Source organism: Gopherus evgoodei, chromosome 4, assembly GCF_007399415.2.
Source record: "Gopherus evgoodei ecotype Sinaloan lineage chromosome 4, rGopEvg1_v1.p, whole genome shotgun sequence".
Classification (NCBI taxonomy): domain Eukaryota; kingdom Metazoa; phylum Chordata; order Testudines; family Testudinidae; genus Gopherus; species Gopherus evgoodei.
In genome coordinates this window covers 148,331,861-148,352,131 of record NC_044325.1, presented here as the reverse complement: position 1 = coordinate 148,352,131, position 20,271 = coordinate 148,331,861, and the positions used below count along the sequence as shown (strand labels likewise).

At 38.3% G+C, this 20,271-nt stretch overlaps 1 protein-coding gene across 4 annotated transcripts in view; it reads right to left on the bottom strand.

Moving 5' to 3' along the window:
- MAGI3 (membrane associated guanylate kinase, WW and PDZ domain containing 3) overlaps positions 1-20,271 on the bottom strand; it is a 235,891-nt gene that overhangs the window by 101,625 nt on the left and 113,995 nt on the right. For all 4 annotated transcript variants that reach the window (XM_030561749.1, XM_030561750.1, XM_030561751.1 and 1 more), the window contains exons 2-5: positions 15,313-15,429; positions 7,211-7,330; positions 1,478-1,687; positions 436-610 (exon numbers count right to left, since the gene is read on the bottom strand). In XM_030561749.1, coding sequence (XP_030417609.1) covers positions 436-610; positions 1,478-1,687; positions 7,211-7,330; positions 15,313-15,429 — 622 coding nt within the window. The remainder of the gene's footprint in view (positions 1-435; positions 611-1,477; positions 1,688-7,210; positions 7,331-15,312; positions 15,430-20,271) is intronic.

Below are 20,271 nucleotides of genomic sequence, written 5' to 3'. Positions count from 1 at the left end.
ATACCTGTGCAAATATCCATCTATGAAGATGGACAGAAAGGAAAAGCTACTTGGATGAAAATGCTGGCAACACCAAGTAGGGATTCTGTGATAGATATAGATATATATGAAAATAAAAATTCTTGCAGCTTATTCCTCAGATCAACATCACTATCCTCTCTAAGTGACATTATAATAATCTTCACAGGAGCCACTGCGAAATCAAACACACAAAACTGGCGACATTTAGTGAAGATCATGGAGTGAGAACAGACTGCGACTTCAAAGCCAGAAGATTATATTTTCATGCAAAGGCCTCAGCAATAAAAAGTGGGTAGGGAGGAAGATATACACAAATCAACAGAAATCTCCATAGAGACTATGACTAGAAACTCTTAGAGCTCATGCATCTCTGGAAGGTACATTAAATCTATAAAGATACAAACTTCTACTCACTCTATGAAGTAGACCATGCCTGTGTCTGTGTAGGCCATCTCCCAGTTCTTGGGTAGAGGCTCTAGGCTCTCATCCCTTGACAAGTAATTTCTGAAATCCATGGAGCTGCTTGTCTGGTTGTAACTAGGAACAGGCTTCATCCAGTCAGAAGAATCTGAATGTCTCTCTCTGTTTTCTGAAGTTGTTAAAAGCAAAGGGTTACAGTTAAGATTTTCATGCTGCTTTGCTCACACAGAACCACCCCTTTTGCTTACAACGAGAGAATGCCAAACACCACTCTATTTTATCTGTATTTTTCTACTACATTTTTTTCTGCTGTGAACTTTAAAAAACTGAAGTGAACACACTGAGTTCTGTTCTTCCCTTGCCAAACAGCATTAACCTCATACTTGTCTGAGCCTAGGCTGAAAAAACAGCACTGGAACCCATCTAGGTAGACTAATTACTGCATTTCCTATCAAAGAGAATAGCATTTGTACTGCTCATTAGAGAATCCACATCAGCATCCCTCTCAGTGCATCAAGACCCAACTGTGGTACAAGAACCACGAGTGATACGAGGAAAACAATTGTGCAGCAGGTTTTTAGTAGTGTGAATTTAAGCACTTCGGTTTAGAAACCATTGCCAATAACCTCACTTTTACAATTCTGTATTTGTGACAAATTAATATGGACTGCAGCCAGATCACCTGCGCTCTGATGGTAAACGGGACTAGGCCAGATCTGTACTTGAATGGGTGACTTCCAAGAAATGCCTAGATGCAGCACAATTTGCAAATGTAATGTGCTGGTTGTCCCCCTTTTGAGATAATAAAGGTGTTAAAAATAATAGGATCTCAGACTAATCTTTGCAACACTCCACTGGACACCTTGTTCCAGACTCAACGCACTGTTCTTCATTATCACTTGCTCTGAACATTCCTTTACCTAGTTTTTGGATCATGTGACAGTGCTCCTACCCAAGTTAATTTGACAATGTCAGTAACAATTTGATTGATTAAAAATCTTGACTGCAGTCAGGAATTTCTCCCCTTGTAACTGACCTGCACCTCCACTCCCATTAACCGCTTCCTTTTCTTCCTCCTCTTCCTCCTCAGGGAGAGAGCTATCCATTCTTTGCATCTTGCTGACTGACGTTGTTCTTTTTCTCTGGGATTCTGCATCAAAATCATTGTCAAAAAGAACTTGATCCACTGCGTCTGGCTGAAAGGGACTGGGCTCTGCTGGAGGCTTTGGTGTACCATAGAAATTACCTGGCATTAAGAAACAAACGGTACAAAACAGAATCAGTGATATCTGGTAAAGATCTTTACAATCACAGGAATGACTCAAGCCACAGTACATATTCTACTGCCACTGTAACATAGTTCTGTGAAATGCATGAATGAAAAGGTAATTTACTTCACTACTTAAGACATTAGCATTATCAGTAACCGATGAATGCTCAAAACCTGGAATTTATAGCTACACTGTATTTCTGCTAATGCTGTTATTGTGCATCTGGGTATAACACATTTAATTCCAAAGTGGCTGCTCTACACAGGCTTCCAAATCAAGAGACTGACTTGTTTTACCTTGCATTCACTAATGCTCCAGAATGAGATTTATAGCAGAGCCTGGTAGGAGTAAAGTGGAGGATTACCTTGAAAACCAAAATCATTTCTGTTCTAATGTACAGCATATAGTAATTAACTAATCTGGAGTAATTTGCAGCCAGTAGGCAGGTTGAAGCTAAAAAGTAAATTCATTTTGTGCTGAAACACAAAGTATTTGCACAAAAGCAATTTTAAAAAATGATTTCTTAGAGCTGTAATCCTATGTTTTCAGCTTATAATTTTCTTACCTAATAAAGCAATTAATAAATCAATGCAATACTGAATTATACCTGAGAAAACTGAAAACATTTTGATTCTAATATGTTGTACAAGTTCAAAGGATCAGCATTTTTTTCCCAATGAAATAAATGCTCAAACAGAATTTAAGTAACTGGCTTTCTCCTCTTAATTAGTCATGTAATTTTAATTAGGGAGTTGAGCACAGAGCTTAGCAGGGCTCCTGCTGGGTTAACATTTGGTAGACAGATTTTGTTTGGACTGCATAAAATAGTAAATAAAATCCCCTATATATTCAAATACCTTTCAGGCTTCAACTAAAAATGGGAGTTAAGGTGAAAGCTTTGGGTTAGCCTGGCTTGTTAAAGTCTAGTTGCTGAGGCAATTGTGCATACTGTATGGGCAGCAAAACCACAGCACACTCAAAAGAGCTTGGCTTAGAGAGCTGCTCAAAAAATTTCCTTCTTTTGGTTATTTTAATAGTAATATACCTTTTCATTTATTTATTTTTTTCCATATTAGGGAAGAATTAAGTCTCAAGAAAACATCCAATCAATCACAATTCTTTACAAGTTTCATCATCTTTTACACAGAGAAGGTTTAATACAAATTCTAGACTGTTTACTCTTGAAGAAGCTTTAGTCACTGAAGTAATCACTTGAAGTGTACATAATCTATATTAATACAAATATTTCTAGTGGAAAATGTGTATGCATAAAAATAGCATTTTTACTTTAGTTTTCATATATATATTTTTAATATATGCATGCCAGATTTTTCTTGGGGAAAAAAATCATTTATTTGAGTTAAGGGTACCTAAACAAGGATGTTTTAAATATATTGTGAAAACTTTATATTTTTTATTTTATATATTTTAAAAAAAGTTGTTCCTGATCAGAAACCTTCAACACCAAATTTCAATCCAGAAGAAAACTTAGAGGAGCTAGGTTATGGATGTTCTATAAAAAAGGGTGTACATCTGAGACACTGATTTAGCTACTGTACCTTTATCTTCAAGAACAGAGCCCACGCCTGCCTGGTCCTTGAGCAAAAGGATATTAACCATATCACTCCTATACTTTAGTTAGTTCTATGCCTAATTAAATACTTTAATACTTTTCATCTTCCTAATGGACCTAGCCAGTGACTGAGGATTCCTGCTCAGGGTGGAAACAGGAAAAATAACGTTAGTAACTCACAGCGAAAGAGAAAAGCCCGGTCTGACCACCATAAACTCATGATAATTTAGCTACAGTTTAACAAAATATTAGAACATATTTCTAATGTTAACTGCTTCCTGTTGCCCCATGTTTAGATAGGGCCAGTGTAACCACTTAGACGACCTAGGCGGTCGCCTAGGGCACTAGGATTTGGGGGGCGCCATTTTCTTCCGCATTTAGGTGGAGGGAGCTGGGGCAGAGGAGCGCAGGGAGGGCCGCCTGCAGCAAGTAAGAGGGGGGCGGCACCCAGGGGAACTCCCTGCCCCAGCTCACCCCTGCCCCGCCTCCTCCCCGAACACGCCGTGGCTGCTTCACTTCTCCCGCCTTCCAGGCTTGCGCCGCCAATCAGCTTAGGCGCTGCAAGCCTAGGAGGCGGGAGAAGTGAAGCAGCCACAGCGTGCTCGTGCTTGGAACAGGAGTGAGCTGTGGGGGGTGGTGCCTCAGGGCGGAGAGCTGCCGTGGGGTGGGGGAGAGGTGCCTCCAGGCAGAGTGGAACAGCTGCCATGGGGGGGGCACCTCAGGGCAGCGGCGCAGAGGGGGGAGAGGGTGCAAGGTGGAAGTTTCGCCTAGGGTGCGAAACATCCTTGCACCGGCCCTGTGTTTAGAATAGTTTTTAACCATAACCACTCACACACAGGCAGACACTTAAGATGTGTCAACACCACAAATCAGTGTGTTATTGTAACAGTAGGTAGGCCTACCAGTGCTAGCTTTAAATCCAGCTAGTGCAGGTAACAACAGCCGTGAAGACATGGAGGCATGGCCTTCAGAACAGTACAAGTCCACTGGGGAACTGTGGGGCATACTCAGATTGCAGGCCTATGCTGGGATCCGTGCTGCCATGTTTACACTGTCATTGTTACCTGTGCTAGTTAAATTAAAGCTAGCAGGCATATGTCTACTCGCACTACAATTACTCCTTCCTTCCTATCCTTAGATTCCCAGACTGGCTGAATATTCTCAGTTCCCTAGTATGAACAGAGGTGCAAAAGAGAGAGAAGACTCCAATAGCAACCACGGCAGCAAGCTTTAACTGTGATGGCCTGAAGTGTAAAAACTAAAAAAAACCCAGAAGAACAGGATAGCAGGCAGAGAAGAGGCCTCTGGAGAAAGTGGGGGAGTGCAGAGAAAGATCCATGGCAGTACAATGTGTGTGCACAGGAGAAGAGAAGGAAACCATGTAGTAGCTTGAAGGACCCATGGGAGCCGGCCACACTCGGCTTTTCTTGGTGAAATACACACAAACTTCAATTAAAAGGGAAAACAAGGACACAACTAAGATTATTGTCTAAAATATCTGCAATATTAAAGAGATTTTACATCCAAATAGGGAAGAATTTATAATTACAAGTACAAAAGGTGTGATGCTAATTAAAGGACTTAGCATGCTTGGACAATTTCCTAATTCAGGCTTTGATTCTGTAATCGGATTTGTGTAGTTGTGTTGATTAGAGCTCTGAGCGGATACAAAATTTGTATCCGCATCCAACCCACAATCCGCAAACATACACAGGCCTCTAGATAGGGCATTTGGATCCGCATCCATCTGAGGATATAAAGCAGATATCCGCAGATCTGTAGGCTCTCCTGTTGACTTCAGCTGGACTCCAGGACATAAGGGGCTATGTGGATCAGATTGCCTTTGAATCCTACGTATATGCATGGAGAACATTGGTACAGTGTGCAGAAAGCTTGGAAAAAGGTTACTATGTCCAGAAGGGTATCAACTGTGGAGAGCTCATGTCAGAATGCAGAAGTGTTAAAAATGGGCCAATAGTACAAGACAAGTTCTCTGAGTCAGAGAACTAGCTATGACAAAATCACATGTGTTTTCACAGCTATTTAATTAAGACGAGGATGGATCACATGGTAAGGTTGTGATTTCAACTTTTCCACCAAAAGAAGCAGTATTGTATGTCTATACATGTTTTACTCCTGAGGGAATTCTGCACCAAAAATTATAAATTATGCACACAATATTTTAAAATTCTGCAAATTTCTGAAAATTGTATTTGTCAATAAATAAATGTGGCTCCAGCATGGCAGTGGGGAGCACAGGCCATTGGCTGCATTGAGGTGGGAGATCAACCTGAAGCCCCCACCTTCCCCAGTACAGAGGCTTGGCAGTGAGGCTGCACCAGGCCCTGACATAGTACAAGGACTGGGCCTGCCCAGAAACACCCCAGGGCCCTGCCCCTCTGCACCGGGTGCACCAGGTGTGGGTGGGAAGGCTCAGCCTGTGCTGTCTAGAGGGCCAGTGCTCTCTGCTTCCCAGCGCTTCCTCCCCTGCATGCAGTACCCTGGCAGGGAGTAGCCTAGAGACTGCAGGGAGAGGTACTGTGCAGCTCCAGCATCCAGGCTGTAGCCCACTCCCTGCTAATGCCCTGCCCATAGCCTTCTCTTCCAGCCTGCAGACCCTTATGTCTTGTGTGGTCCCTGTGAGCAGGCAGGTTTGCTCAGCTGCAGCCCAAAAAAGAAGCACTGGGATGGATGGTATAAATACTGACTGCAGGCAGTTTGCAGGGCTGCAGCCAAAACAGGCAGGCCCCAGCACTTCCTTCCCTGACTGCAGATGCACAAACCAACCTGCAGGTGGGCCCTTCTTAAAAAAAAGTTGCTACTAAGTAGCATACTGTGGCAAAGTCAAATACCATTAACACTGATGTTAATAGGATGGGATTAGTTCACAACAACATGTTGCCATTAACTGGAAGTTGATAGAATCAGGATTGCTATTAACCGGCATCTACTGTATTTACATTTTAATTCAGAAAGAGTCAGGTGTTAGTGACGAAAGCTAAAAATCATATATTTAGAGAAACATCCTCACCTGAGACACTAATTAAAAATGACTAAACACCAAAAACCACTACAACAGTAATAAAAATAAAGTCAGCAACTAATTAGGATAGCTTCTAGCAAATATTGTAGCTAATACTAAAAGCAGAAAAGACAAAAGTGGACTACTAAGTAGAAACCTTTGGAATAATTTATAATATATTTAATAACTCTTAAGCAAGAAATTAAAGCTACAGAAAACTTTTCACACAAAACCCAGAACTATGACCACAAATATATTTAAAGTTAAAGTCAACCAAAAACATACATAAAATTTTTTAGAATGACTCTGAAAAGCACCATGATATGGAAAAGAAACAGGTGTTAAAGTGAACTGAACACAGGTCAGGACACATGGGTTCTAATACTGGGTCACTATCACAGCGTGAGCTGGGACAAGACAACCACTGTGGTCCACAATTATCTGATCTATACAATGGAGATAATATTGCTTCCCTACCCTTGCAAAGCACTGTTACGCCTCATGAGTACAAGGATCCAAATTTAGGACTTTCACTAAAAATACTGCAGCGGCACAGCTGCATCATTGTAGTGTTCCAGTGAAGTCGCTACCTATGCCAACAGGGGGCTTCTCCCATCAGCGTAGGTTCTCCACCCATCTGAGAAGTGGTAGCTATGTCAACAGAAGAAGCCCTCCTATCGACACAGTGCTGTCTACACTGGGAGTTAGGTGAGTATAACTATGTCACTCAGGGTTGTGAATTTTCCACACCTCTGAGTGAAGTAGTTATACCAACATAAGTTCCTAATTTAGACCAAGCCTGAAACAAAAAGACTGGACACTAATGCCATTAAATTCTTCCAGGTCTTTATTCCCATTCTTATAAAAGATTGTAGGTACACATGTTCAAATTCTGTAACATACCATCATATGTTCCACTTTCTAGCAAGGCTCCACTTTCTTCCAAAGCTTTAAACTGTTCAACAGGAATGAAATTATAGTCCACCCCTGGGACCTCCCCATCCCTGGGAGCCCTTGTAGTGCCTGAAAAGACAGAGAAGAAACTGTTGTATGGTTGTCTAGTGCTGTTGGTTTACAAAATACTATCTCTTGCAGAATTCAACATAAAAAGAAACAGTGGTTATTTGAAGCTTTGCACAGCTACAGTGCCACTCTGGCAAGATAAAGGATCAGAACATTCTCATGAAAGTGAACATTGCAGCATGTGAAACTAGGTCAATAAATTATGTAGGAATAAGAGAGGATATTTTAACAAGAAATAGAAGCCCTCATGAATTTATTAAATCTACTGTTATGATGGACATCCAAAAAGGAATTTTGATACCAGAGTTAAACTTCCTAAGAACTAACATTCAAATCCCAATACAGCAGGATCTTGATTTTATGAAAGCCAATCTTATGACTAACCAGTTATATGAATCCCTTTTTCCAACTGGAAAATAATGAATCAATCATGTTTAAAAAGCAATGTCCAGGAAAAACAAGTCAACATCCCTTCACATTCCGATGCTTTCAAACATTGGGAATCGCTTTGAAGTGGTTTAAAGGACAAGAAAGCGATGCAGTATAACCATGCTGCAACTTACCTCTGGTAATTCTGATATGTTCAATTTTAAGAACTTCTCAGTGTTATCAACTCCTCAGTCCCCAACTTTCACTAATATGGCAACAAGTCTTAACACTTTCTATATTATGGTTTGCAATGACCAAAGACTCATCAATATATATAATTACAATACATTCATATAATGGTCCAAATTCAGTCTGAACAAAGCAAAGCGGTTCACCATTCCGCTGCTTCTATTATTCAGGTTACAATTGCACCTTCACCACAAGTCCCCATTTTAAGATTTCATTATTAACACACATACAATTGCTCATTGCGCTGAGTTATTCATATATATTCCTAACGTTTTTATGATCATAGCTGTTTTTCTGGACAAGTCATACAAATCCATAAAGGAGCTACTCCCCCACTATCTGATGCCTTTTGCTTCCTATAAAACTCAAACAGCATGGAATAGCTTTGGTTTTTCGTTTTTTTTTAATTGTATCGAACTACACAAATAGGGCAAATTTCATCCTGCTGAGATGGTCCTTTCACGTGTCTCTGTAGCACCTAATGGCCCTGTGCAGCAGAAGCTGCAAGCTGAGAGGCTGCACAGAAGGACCTCTGCACTGTCTGCATGTTGTGAAGGGGTATCTACACTAGCTTCTCATAGGCCAGTACAGAAAATGGCAAGGGGTGGCCAGATCTTTGTGGCTAGCAGCCCTAGCGCTCCACACAAATAGTGCAGAGGAATGAAGACTATAATTCCAGCATATAGGCTAAATAGTAGCCATTTTAGAAAGGAGAGTACATTGCACTGCAATCTGGTGGCCTGAACCTAGGTTGAGGGTAGATTTTTCCTCTCAGCTCATGTTCATTTCACCAACATAAAACCAGATTGCAAAGGGTTTTTAATGCAGGTGAAGCAAATTTCATTTTAGGAGTGTAACTTTAAAAAAAAGTTTAATTTCCAATCTATACAAATTATTGAAATTCCTGAGTAAATAAGAAATATACAACTTGATCGTTACAATAGAAACAACATGAACTTCATTTGGCAACTTGTCAGATGATTGTAGGTTATGCACTGCCTTAGACAATAGTTAATTCTACATCCATTTCATACTCTTTAGAATTTTGATAATCTGCTAAAGTGACAAGTGAAAAACAACAGCAAATACAAAATGGTTCAAATTTTTCTACAATTGTCATCTTCAAATCTTTCCTATAACTGCTAATGCTGACAAGCTTACATACAATGAAAGCCATAGGAATGGTAGCCAATGAAGCCAAAACATCTCAGGTACTTCTACAAGTAGTACACGGGCCTTTTAATTAACTTTACCTTGAGAGGGTGTGCTAATGAGTGATTTATTTACCTGCTAAGTCAAGTCCAGAATCCTGTTAGTTATGTAAAAATTTCCTACTTCCCTAGGAATGGAGTCTCCTGACAAAAGATGAGGAAATAGACTATCTTGCTATTTAGTTTCAGGGTTCCACACACAACCTTTAAATCATCTGAAACTGACATTCTGGCAACAAGCATATATTTTTTCATATAACATTGTACATGGGATACTTGACAAACTTCATTTCTAATGAATCCAGAACAGTTTTAAATATTAGTCATGATGAAAACTTTCAACTTCAGTTACATGTTTTGACATGTATCTTAGCTGCATCTATTAAATGAAAAAGCCTTTTAATCTTATATTGAGTGTAGAAAGTGGAAATATCTTAAGAATAAAGGCAAATGGACTTTTTTTTTCAAGTCAATAATCAATTCAAAACATTCAAATGGCTTAAAGTTATGGTATTTCAATATGCAAGATACAACAAATTGACAATAGCCTCTGCCCTTCAGCATAAGATCACTTTGTCAAGAATTCCATTAGATTTAAATTTTCTAATGTGGCTAAGATGTGGCCTTCCCCCTGCTGCATGGGACATGGGTCGCTTGCTGGTGGATTCTCTGCAGCTTGAGGTCTTCAAACCAATTTTGAGGATTTCAATAACTCAGTCCTGGGTTAGGGGTTGTTATAAAAGTGGATGGGTAGGGTTCTGTGGCCTGCCTTGTGCAGGAGGTCAGACTAGATGATCATATTGGTCCCTTCTGACCTATGAGTCTATGAAATAAAATATTCACTTTGCTTTTGTGCCCATATGACAAATATTGACACGAAACATTCATAAGCCTTTGATCCCCATCCCCCAACACACTACTTCTGTATATGACAGCACTTTAGATTGAGAGGTATAATCTTATGAAAATTTAAATTTACAATTACTTTCTCATCTCACAGTTTTGTCTAGCTTGTTTGCTAGCTCATTCACATAAAATTAGCATTTAACTTTTGCCGGTAGACATCTCATAAAATTTATAGTAAATGTTCTGATGAGAATGTAGGTGTTATACAATACTAATTAAAAACAGTTTGATACCATGCAACATGTGCCCCTTGTACACAGACTGATGACACAAACTGAACGTTATCCTGTGTGATGGAAACATTAGGTGTGTGAAGGAACACATGTTGAAACAGTTTTCAATATCAACTTAACTCACTTCAACTCCCTGAATTACTTCATTTTAACTAAAGGTTTTTTTTGAAGTCCACAGTACAAGATAAATTAAGTGCGGAAGAACACCCACCCACTAGCATGAGGTTTCAGTGAGACTTACTCCCCAAAAACAAATGAGATTCATTGGTGAACCTGAGTTTTTATTGTAATTTCTACTTAACCAAAAAGAAATGGCAAATATTTCCTCTTTCACCTTCCTGGATGTGTCTCATCATGCATATCATCCTTTAAAACAGGAGGTCATACAGTGATTTGGTCAGTTTGGTGCCTCGTCTCTGATATGCCAATGAACTGCACATAAATCCCAGTGAATTTTGTAGATAACAGGAAGTCACACAGACTGAAAAGGTCTTGCTATGCAAATTACTTCCTTGGGATATTTATCGGTGGTGCTCAGCACCCCAGCCTATTCCACTGAAGTCAGTGAGAACTTCTCAGTGAGCAGCATTGTTGAAAATCAGGTCACTTATTTGGTGGCTAAGTACTGAGTTAGGAGCCTAAGTTTAAGACCTCATTTTTTAAAATCTTGGGCTTTTTGTTCTTGGAGACATGGTAGTGATCAGACTGGAGTTTGGTTTTGCTGTTTACAGAGCTGCAATACTATACCCCTAGAACCACATACCGTATCAATACACCTCCGAACCTGTAGAAAAGGAGGTCCTGTTGACTTCATTACTAGGGTCTCCTTATTTCACAGGGAAAGGAGAGGTGTATTTTACTCATACTATTCACACAGCTCAACGGACTTTTTTGTCCTTTTTTAATGAGTTTTCTAATCAATGTTTCTTTCCTCAAACAAATTATTCACTTGTTAGATCAGTGATTTCCATTCTGCAGTACTGGTATTCATACATGTGGGTGTTCCTAATTTCACAATGTGTAGCATTAATTGAAAGCAAAGTTACGCCTGCCAGGAGTTACCTAATGAGAAGCAATTAAAGATAAGGCAAAACCATTATTATAATGAAAATGACTTGTATGTAACTTGCTATAAAGCAGTATTATTTAAAGAATAAGATAGTGTTATAGCATGCTGAGCTATATCAGCATACAGTCACACACCATTGAAAAGATGAAAACTGGAGGTAATGAGGGAGCATCAATCATCATGCTATGATTTTAGGAGGAAGATAGTTTTAGAAATTAGAAATTATGATAAGAGAGGAAGACAGACAATAAAAGCTGGAGGATGAGGTGACGTGAGAAAAAAATGTTCACCAATTTCTGTACAGTAAATCAGTCAGGCTCACAGCAAGTGTGAAGACCTGGGCCAAGCAATATTAATTGAGTTTTTTGAGGGGTTGTGGAATAGCTGTATATAGTCTGCCACCATTATGATGATGTATCATTTCCTTAATTTCTCTTGAATGTTCTTGGAAATTTAGTAATTAATGTCGTCACTAACAAAGCAATATTGATTTCTGACCACCTATTACATAATTGAGTTGGATCAAATTTATTTCAGTCTTTTCAGTCATTTGTATGCCTGTACTCTATTATTAGATGAATTCATTTCTGCTTTCATAATTCCGAATGTGACCTAAGTATGTAAATTATCATAGAGCCTGGAATGTAGTGTTGCCACTGCATGAGTCTTCCAGTGAGTAAACAATGCTGGATAGCAAAAAAACTAAACTTTCAAAGCAATCCAGCAAACTGGTCATGCTAATTAAGAAATGTTCAAAACACACAAGTCTAGCAAACAAGGAAGTTTTAGTTAACATAAGCGTGATTAACGCACTCCTGAAGCGAGGATTACAATGATTCATTATTGCATACCATCTTGTTTAACCTCAATCTTTTAAAAATACTTGTCAATTTTACTCCAATGAACAATGTGAACAGCTCTGTTAGTAAATGAACCTCATTTCCATTACACTGATTTTTTTTTTTAACTCCTCATTCTTTTACTCATAAGATTAAGTGGCTATTTTATCTTCCCTGGTGTAATCCTTGGCATGCTGAATGTTAGAACCACTCATCAACTTGCAAAGACCTAAGCCATTAATTACACTGGTCACAAAATAATTGGTAAAAAAAAATGTGTTAAAAAACCATGTATGAAGCTACAACAAAAAATGCTTTAACATGTAATTAATAGATTCTAAGGCAAGAAAGGACCACTGTGATCATCTAATCTGACCTCCCCTATAACACAGGCCATAGAACTTCCAAAATAAGTCCTAGAAAAATATGCTTTTAGAAAAGCATCTGATTTTGATTTAAAAATAGTCAGTGATGGAGAATCTGCCATGACATGTAGTAAATTGTTCCAACAGTTTATTACACACTTAAAAATTTATACCTCATTTCCACTCTGAATTTGTCTAGTTTCAATTTCCAGCACCAGATCAGTTTAAACCTTTCTCTGATAGACTGAAGAGCCTATTAAATATTTGTTCTCCATGTAGATATTCACAGACTGTATTCAAGTCACCCCTTATCCTCTCTTTTGGTAAGCCAAATAAGACTCTCAGAGCTCAATCTATCACTACGAGACACTTTTCTAATATTTTAATTATTCTCATGGCTCTTCCTGAACCCATCTCCAATTTACCAAATCTTTCTTGAATTGTGGGCACTAGAACTGGTCACCGTATTCCAGCAGCCATCGCACCAGTGCCAAATATGGTGGTAACATAACTTCTCTTCCCTTACTTGAGATTCCCCTGTTTGTGATCCCAGGATCCCATTAGTTCTTTTGGCCATCGTGTGACACTGGGAGTTCATGTTCAGCTGATTATCTACCATGACACCCAAATACTTTCAGACTCACTGCTTCCCTGCATAATCCTCCTCTGGTAATTATAGCCCATGTTCTTTGTTTCTACATGTATACATTCACATTAATCTGTATTACAAAGCATAATGTTTATGCCCAGTTTACCAAGTGATCCAGATCGCCCTGAAACAATGACTTGTCTTCTTAATTATTTACCATTCCCCCATATTTTTGGGTCATCTGCAAACTTTATCAGTGTAGATTTTGTGCTTTCTTCCAGGTCATTGATAAAAATAGGAAAAAGCATAGGGTGAAGAATGGATCCCTGTTGGAAACACATCTGCTTGATGACGATTCCCTATTTACGATTACATTTTGAGACCTATCAGCCAGTTTTATATTAATTTAATGTGTGTCATGTTAATTTAATATCATTCAAGTTTTTAAATAAAAATACTTCAAATAAAAATTGTGATCAGTCGTTCTAATGAATAAATATCTCATATGGAAGGTACAGTCTGACTTTTGGATAACTGAGAAATGGAATGGCATGATAACGTGAAAAGCATCACAGAGACAGGTATTTCAGTAATTGTGGAGATGTTCTTCAAACTGAAAGATATACTTTCCAGCTTATCAGAGGGTATTATTTTTATCCAAGCTGTCAGTTTGTAGTGGTTCTAAAAGCTATGATTACCCAATTAGGTCCTCATGACTCCTTAAAAAAATTCAGATTGCATTTAGAAATGTAAAACGGTGTTCAATATCCATTAGCATTCATATTAGTGAATAAAAATGAGTTGCTTCAGACCTTATGTTTTGTCAGAACTGTCCTATATCAGTCATTTACTGAATGCCATGTGCATGCCATACAGTCTCTGTTGCCACTAGAAAACCATTCACTTCAGTAAAGCTTTGCCCTGGCTTGTTTGTTAATTAAATAGTAAATATTCTTGCATCAAAAGTACACTGAATAGTTTGTTTTTTTAGTAATTAAGTAAGATAATGAGCTGAAAATGCACTGCTCCAATGAACAATTTTAGCCTCGGTAAAGTCTAAGAGCCCAGTAATAACATACAAGCAGGCAATCAGCATCAAGCATTTTAACCATATTTGTAAGAGCCTTTGAAGCTGATCAGTGATGGGTGACTGAAATGAGAGAAACTGACAAGATAATGTCTTTTCACTCAGGCTGCCGGAGCAGCAACCTCTTAATGATTCCTGGCTGAAGACGTATTAGCAGGTGGGCTGTATGGATAGGGAAATACTACGAGATGCCAGCCATTCCAGCCTACAGTGGATTAAGAGGTAAGGCTCATCCCATGGTATCCTCTCATTAATGCTTGCTCTGCAACTCTACTGTGCCTATTCCAGTTTAGGAAGGCTGCTCCTCCTTTCCCTAATCATTGGGCCATGCTACAGGTCCCTCCTCCATCCCACTAAATTTCAGGCTCAGATATGTTACAGGTGCACCCATAACTTCCCTTGTGCACCCCGCTTGGTTATGTTCCAGCAGAGTCTCCTTCCTCACAAACAGCTCTTCTACAATTATTCTCTCTTCTCTCCTTTCTGTTTTCTCTAACACCCAGCCTATCTACAAAGTGGTCACCTGGAGGTATTAAATCTCCCCTTTGTGATAAACCACAAAACTGGCTAGGGGGGTGTGTGCGTGTGCGAGAGAGACTGCCACAAAATAAGTGGTGAGAGTTATATTATACTAGTTATAGTAATGATGTTTCACCCCACCCCCTCAGGTTTACTTACTCTTATGCGAAAATGAAATCTTCATCTGTTGCATTCTTTAATGCTTTTTAGAGGCAGTATCAATGAGTTTAAAAAAATATACATACTCTAAGTCCTCTGAACTTGGAATTTTGACATTTTTGCTGGTTTGTCAATCCTTTAATATATAATAAATATGGTTATCAATAGACTAATTTTCCATTGCATCTCAAGTTAACTTAGAATCCATATTGAGAAATGTTCTAACAAAGACCCTACCTAAAAATAGCCTTTATGCAAAGGAATCCCCACTAAAAGAGTGGAAATGTGAAACAACATAGGATCAAAGGAAAAAAGCTTACAGGATTCTTGAGTTATGCAGAATTTAACTGAAATAGATTAATTTATGCTAGCACTCTGCATACTTACATGGGATGGTTCTCAAGTAAAGATTGTCTCTGATCACCTGTTGGAGTTTATGGTCTATTGAGCCTTTCTGGAACTGCAGGCTCAGGTAGTGACGCAAGTCTTTGTTGATCACTTTTCCTTTAAAATAAGAAAACAATTAATGCAAACCTTGCAAAAAACATTTAAGACGATGCTCTTATCAACTAAACTGCATTTCACTGCAGCAAACATCTCTGCAAAATCTAAAATAGAAAGGAAACTACAAATTAGTTTATTCAAAAGCACTAGACTAGATAGAAAAGCTGCATGCTCCCAGGGCCAGATCCTCAGCTGATGTAAATTGGTATAGCTCCATGGACTTAGAGCTACGCTGTTTTATAACCAGCTGATGATCTGGCTCCTGGATTTCCATCAGTCTGTTGACAACGAACAAGAGTCCTTGTGACAAGACTCAGCCCTTTAATGCAGGACAGATGAAATGTTAAGACTTTAAAACTTCACTAAAAGCTAAGAGCAGAATACTTTTAGCCAACCCATATTTATGCGTCAAAGAACATGTAAGCCCATGAAGAAGCATAAGTGCAACATCAATCTTAGTGTCGTCTACTTCCGACGGTAAGAAAAACATAGGTGAAGTACTAAAGTGCTGAGGATTACTGGCCACAACAGATGCAATGCTAAGGACTATTGACTTTCCAAACCATTTTATGGGAATGGACAGAATGAGTAGAATGGCCCAGGAACTGAATAATAGCATACTGCCTATAGTTTAATGGGAGAGACTACTGCAGAATACCATACAAAAAGTATTGGCAAACTGGGCTTTAAAAAAAATAAAATAAAATAAAAAAACTTTTAAAAAAATCACATCTTACAGTGCTTTTAACTGCTTCACAAGCAGATAGTGGAGAGAAACTGTACGATCCAGGTGACTATATAATCAACTCAGAACCCAGCTGGAGATTAAATGTTGCCTGCATCACCAATGTGCTCATCACTAATCAGAAAATCATCTAAGGTTGTATTAATCCACAAATAATAAAGCCAGATATTTTATTTCAAATGTGTAAACTGTGTCAAGAAGTCTTAAAATTATTGTTCTGATTTGCAAGCTTTTATCTTGCATCCTTAGATTTAGCTTCTTTATTTCTTAAATAAGCAAATATTTGATTTATTGATTTATAAGAAAACTGATTTACAAACCCTGATGAAAGTTTATAAATCCCACTTTGGAGCTATAAATCCTATTACAGATTTGCAAACTGAAAGAAAATAAATCCAACACACAAATTTTGGATTTACAAATTCTCCCAGGATTCTAATGACTGTTCTGTAAAGCCTGTCCATACCAGATTTAAAAAACAACAACATTTGAACTAAGTCCCTACTATTAAAAACTGCACGTGCACTTCAGCAGCAGTTTCTTATTTTGTACTGGGAGATGCCACATGCACCCAACCAACCCGTGACTCTCAAAGCCCATGATTCAAGAGCTACCCATTACTGCGGTACAGTGGTCAGCTCCAACAGTTAAAAGTAGAACAGTTCCACCAAAGTTGGAAGCACAACAAAAATGTCAACTGTCATCATAGTGATTCCATTTCAAAATTCCTTATAGAATATTTGTCCCAACCATGACCATAAGGGGTGTGTGAGAACATTGAATACAGAGTTAGAGATCACCTGAAATTTAATAATAGATCAAATTGTTTGCAACTAGAGTCTGTTAACTATGTGCTTTGCCTACCTGTTTTTGGTATTTAATGGGATAACTAGCACATGGACTAAGGATCCGACTATTGTGGCCTTTATGATTCTGGCAGTTTACAACAAATGGTACACACACAAAAAAAGTGCTGCCGTACAATAAAACCCATTTCCTTCCCCACTTAAAAGGTCATTAGCTTTCTACTGTGCAAATGGATTTTTCTGGAGCGCCGTCTACTGACTTATGTATGTAGACAGATTTTTGCAGTTTAAAACAAAAACGGTTAAGATAAAACTATGTTTAGAAATCATTTAAATAATTAACGCTCTCTCTACAAAACTCTCTTTAAGGTATTGTTGCCGTATTTGGCTGCTGCAATTGAGAAAAATCACATCTTAATAATCAGAGTAGCAAAATATATAATAATCAAGAAAATCAGCTAGTCAAGTTAATCATGAGGGGCAGCTGTTTTGTAACAGAGTGAGCCCAGGTCAGAGAATAAGAACTCGTGTTCCATCCCTAATTCTCACCATTACTGACTAGATGAGTGGTTCTCAACCAGGGGTGTAAACACCCCTGGGATACACAGGGGTCTTTCAGGGGGTACATCAACTCATCTAGATATTTGCCTAGTTTTACAACAGGCTACATAAAAAGCACTCATGAAGTCAGTACAAACTAAAATTTCATACAATGACTTGTTTATACTATACTGCCCTATATACTATACACTGAAATGTACAGTACAATATTTATATTCCAATTGATTTATTTTATAATTATATGGTAAAAGGGAGAAAGTAAGCAATTTTTCAATAACAGCGTGCTGTGACACTTCTGTATTTTTATGTGTAAGTAGCTTTTAAGTGAGGTGTAACTTGGGGTACGCTAGACAAATCAGACTCCTGAAAGGGGTACAGTAGTCTGGAAAGGTTGAGAGCCACTTGACTAGATGTGTCACCTTGAGCCACAGCCATTATGCCTGTGTTACACCACTTGTAAAAAGGCAATAATATCTCTGAAAAGTGCTTTGAGATCTATAGATAGGATAAGAAAGTGATGTTAAACTGCAAAGTATTACATTACAATTAAGTAAATATCTGTTGATAGACCCATCCCCCAAACTCCATTAAAATCAGGCAATGATAACACTTCCTGTCAGAAGTAAACAAATAGGTTACGCATCTAAACTAGATCCATTGTCAAATGGGATCCTGTATTCGTGGTGTTCCACTTAACGTATTATGTTACAGGAAGGTTCTTTACAATTATTCCTTTGTGACACTCCTGTCAGGTACCATTAGCAAACCTGTCATATTGCCAGATAACCACTGCCCTTCTAGCACACAAATAACTGAACCCTTGTTTTACTGCTTTATCCCTCTGACAGAAGGGTACAAAGCAATCTATTGTACGTTGTCATCTTCAGAGAAAGCACGCTCACTTGGGTTCAGTGAGCATTGCAAATTAAAGTTATGTACTTCATCAGAACGTCCAAATCTTAAAGTGGAAGAATTTTAACGATCATTTGTTTTCAAAAGGCTATAAAAAGGATGGTATATGGAGGTATATGACAGAATCACAACAATAAGGACACTGAAATTTATACTCCTACGTTATATACTTCGCAACTTACATAACATATGTGCCTCTGGACCTCGTAATGTCACCAGCCAAACAATACATTAGATAAATAAAATTAACTTTTTAGATTATAAGTTCTTAAGGAAGTAAATGTTGTATGTGTTGTACAGTGCCAACACAATGGGAATCTGATTCTGATTTGGGGCCATAAGGTTCTGTGGCCATTAGGGCTGTCGATTAATTGCAGTTAACTCATGCAATTAACAAAAAAAATTTACTGCAATTAAAAAAATTAAATCACAATTAATCGCTCTGTTAAACAATAGAATCCCAAATTGAAATTTATTAAATTTGTGGATTTTTTTCCACATTTTAAAATATTGATTTCTATTACAACACAGAATACAAAAAATATACAGTGCTCACTTTATATTACAAATATTTGCAGCGTAAAAATGATAAACAAAAAATAGTATTTTTCAGTTCACCTCACAAGTACTGTAGTGCAATCTCTTTATTATCATAGTGCAACTTACAAATGTAGATTTTTTGTTACATAACTGCACTCAAAAACAAAACAATGTAAAACTTTAGTGCCTACAAGTCCACTCAGTCCTATTCTTGTTCAGCCAATCGCTAAGACAAACAAGTTTGTTTACATTTACAGGAGATACTGCTGCTTCCTTCTTATTTATGTCCCCTGAAAGTGAGAACGGGCATTTGCATGGCACTTTTAAGCAGGCATTGCTAAGCATTCATATGCTCCTTCATGCTTCAGCTACCATTCCAGAGGACATGCTTCCATGCTGGTGATGTTCATTAAAAAGAGTGTGTTAATTAAATTTGTGGCTGAACTCCTTGGGGGAGAAATGTATGTCTCCTGTTCTGTTTTACCCGCATTCTGCCATATATGTCATGTTACAGCAGTCTTGGATGATGACTCAGCACATCTGATTTATGAATACTGTCACTGCAGATCTGATAAAATGCAAAGAAAGAACCAATGTGAGATTTCTAAAAATAGCTAAAGCACTTGACCCAAGGTTTAAGAATCTGAAGTTCCTTCCAATATCTGAGAGGGATGAGGTGTGGAGCATGCTTTCAGAAGTCTTAAAAGAGCAACATTTCGATGCAGAAACTACAGAACCCAAACCACCAAAAAAGAAAATCACCTTTCTGCTGGTGGCATCTGACTCAGATGATGAAAATGAACATGCATCAGCCCGCTCTGCTCTGGACCGTTATTGAGCAGACCCCGTCATCAGCATGGACGTATGTCCTCTGGAATGGTGCTTGAAGAATGAAGGGACATATGAATGTTTAGCACATCTGGCACGTAAATATCTTGTGACACAACACTGCCATGAGAACGCCTGTTCTCACTTTCAGGTGAAGTTGTAAACAAGAAGCCGGCAGCATTATCTCCAGCAAATTGCAACTAAACTTGTTTGTCTGAGTGATTGGCTAAAGTAGGACCAAGTGGACTTTAGGCTCTAAAGTTTTATATTGTTTTATTTTTGAGTTGAGTTTTTTTTTAGCACATAATTTTACATTTGCAAGTTCGACTTTCTTGCACTACAGTACTTATATTAGGTGAAATGAAATATACCATCTCATTTGTTTTTTTACAGTGCAAATATTTGTAATAAAAATAAATATAAAGTGAGCACTGTACACTTTGTATTCTG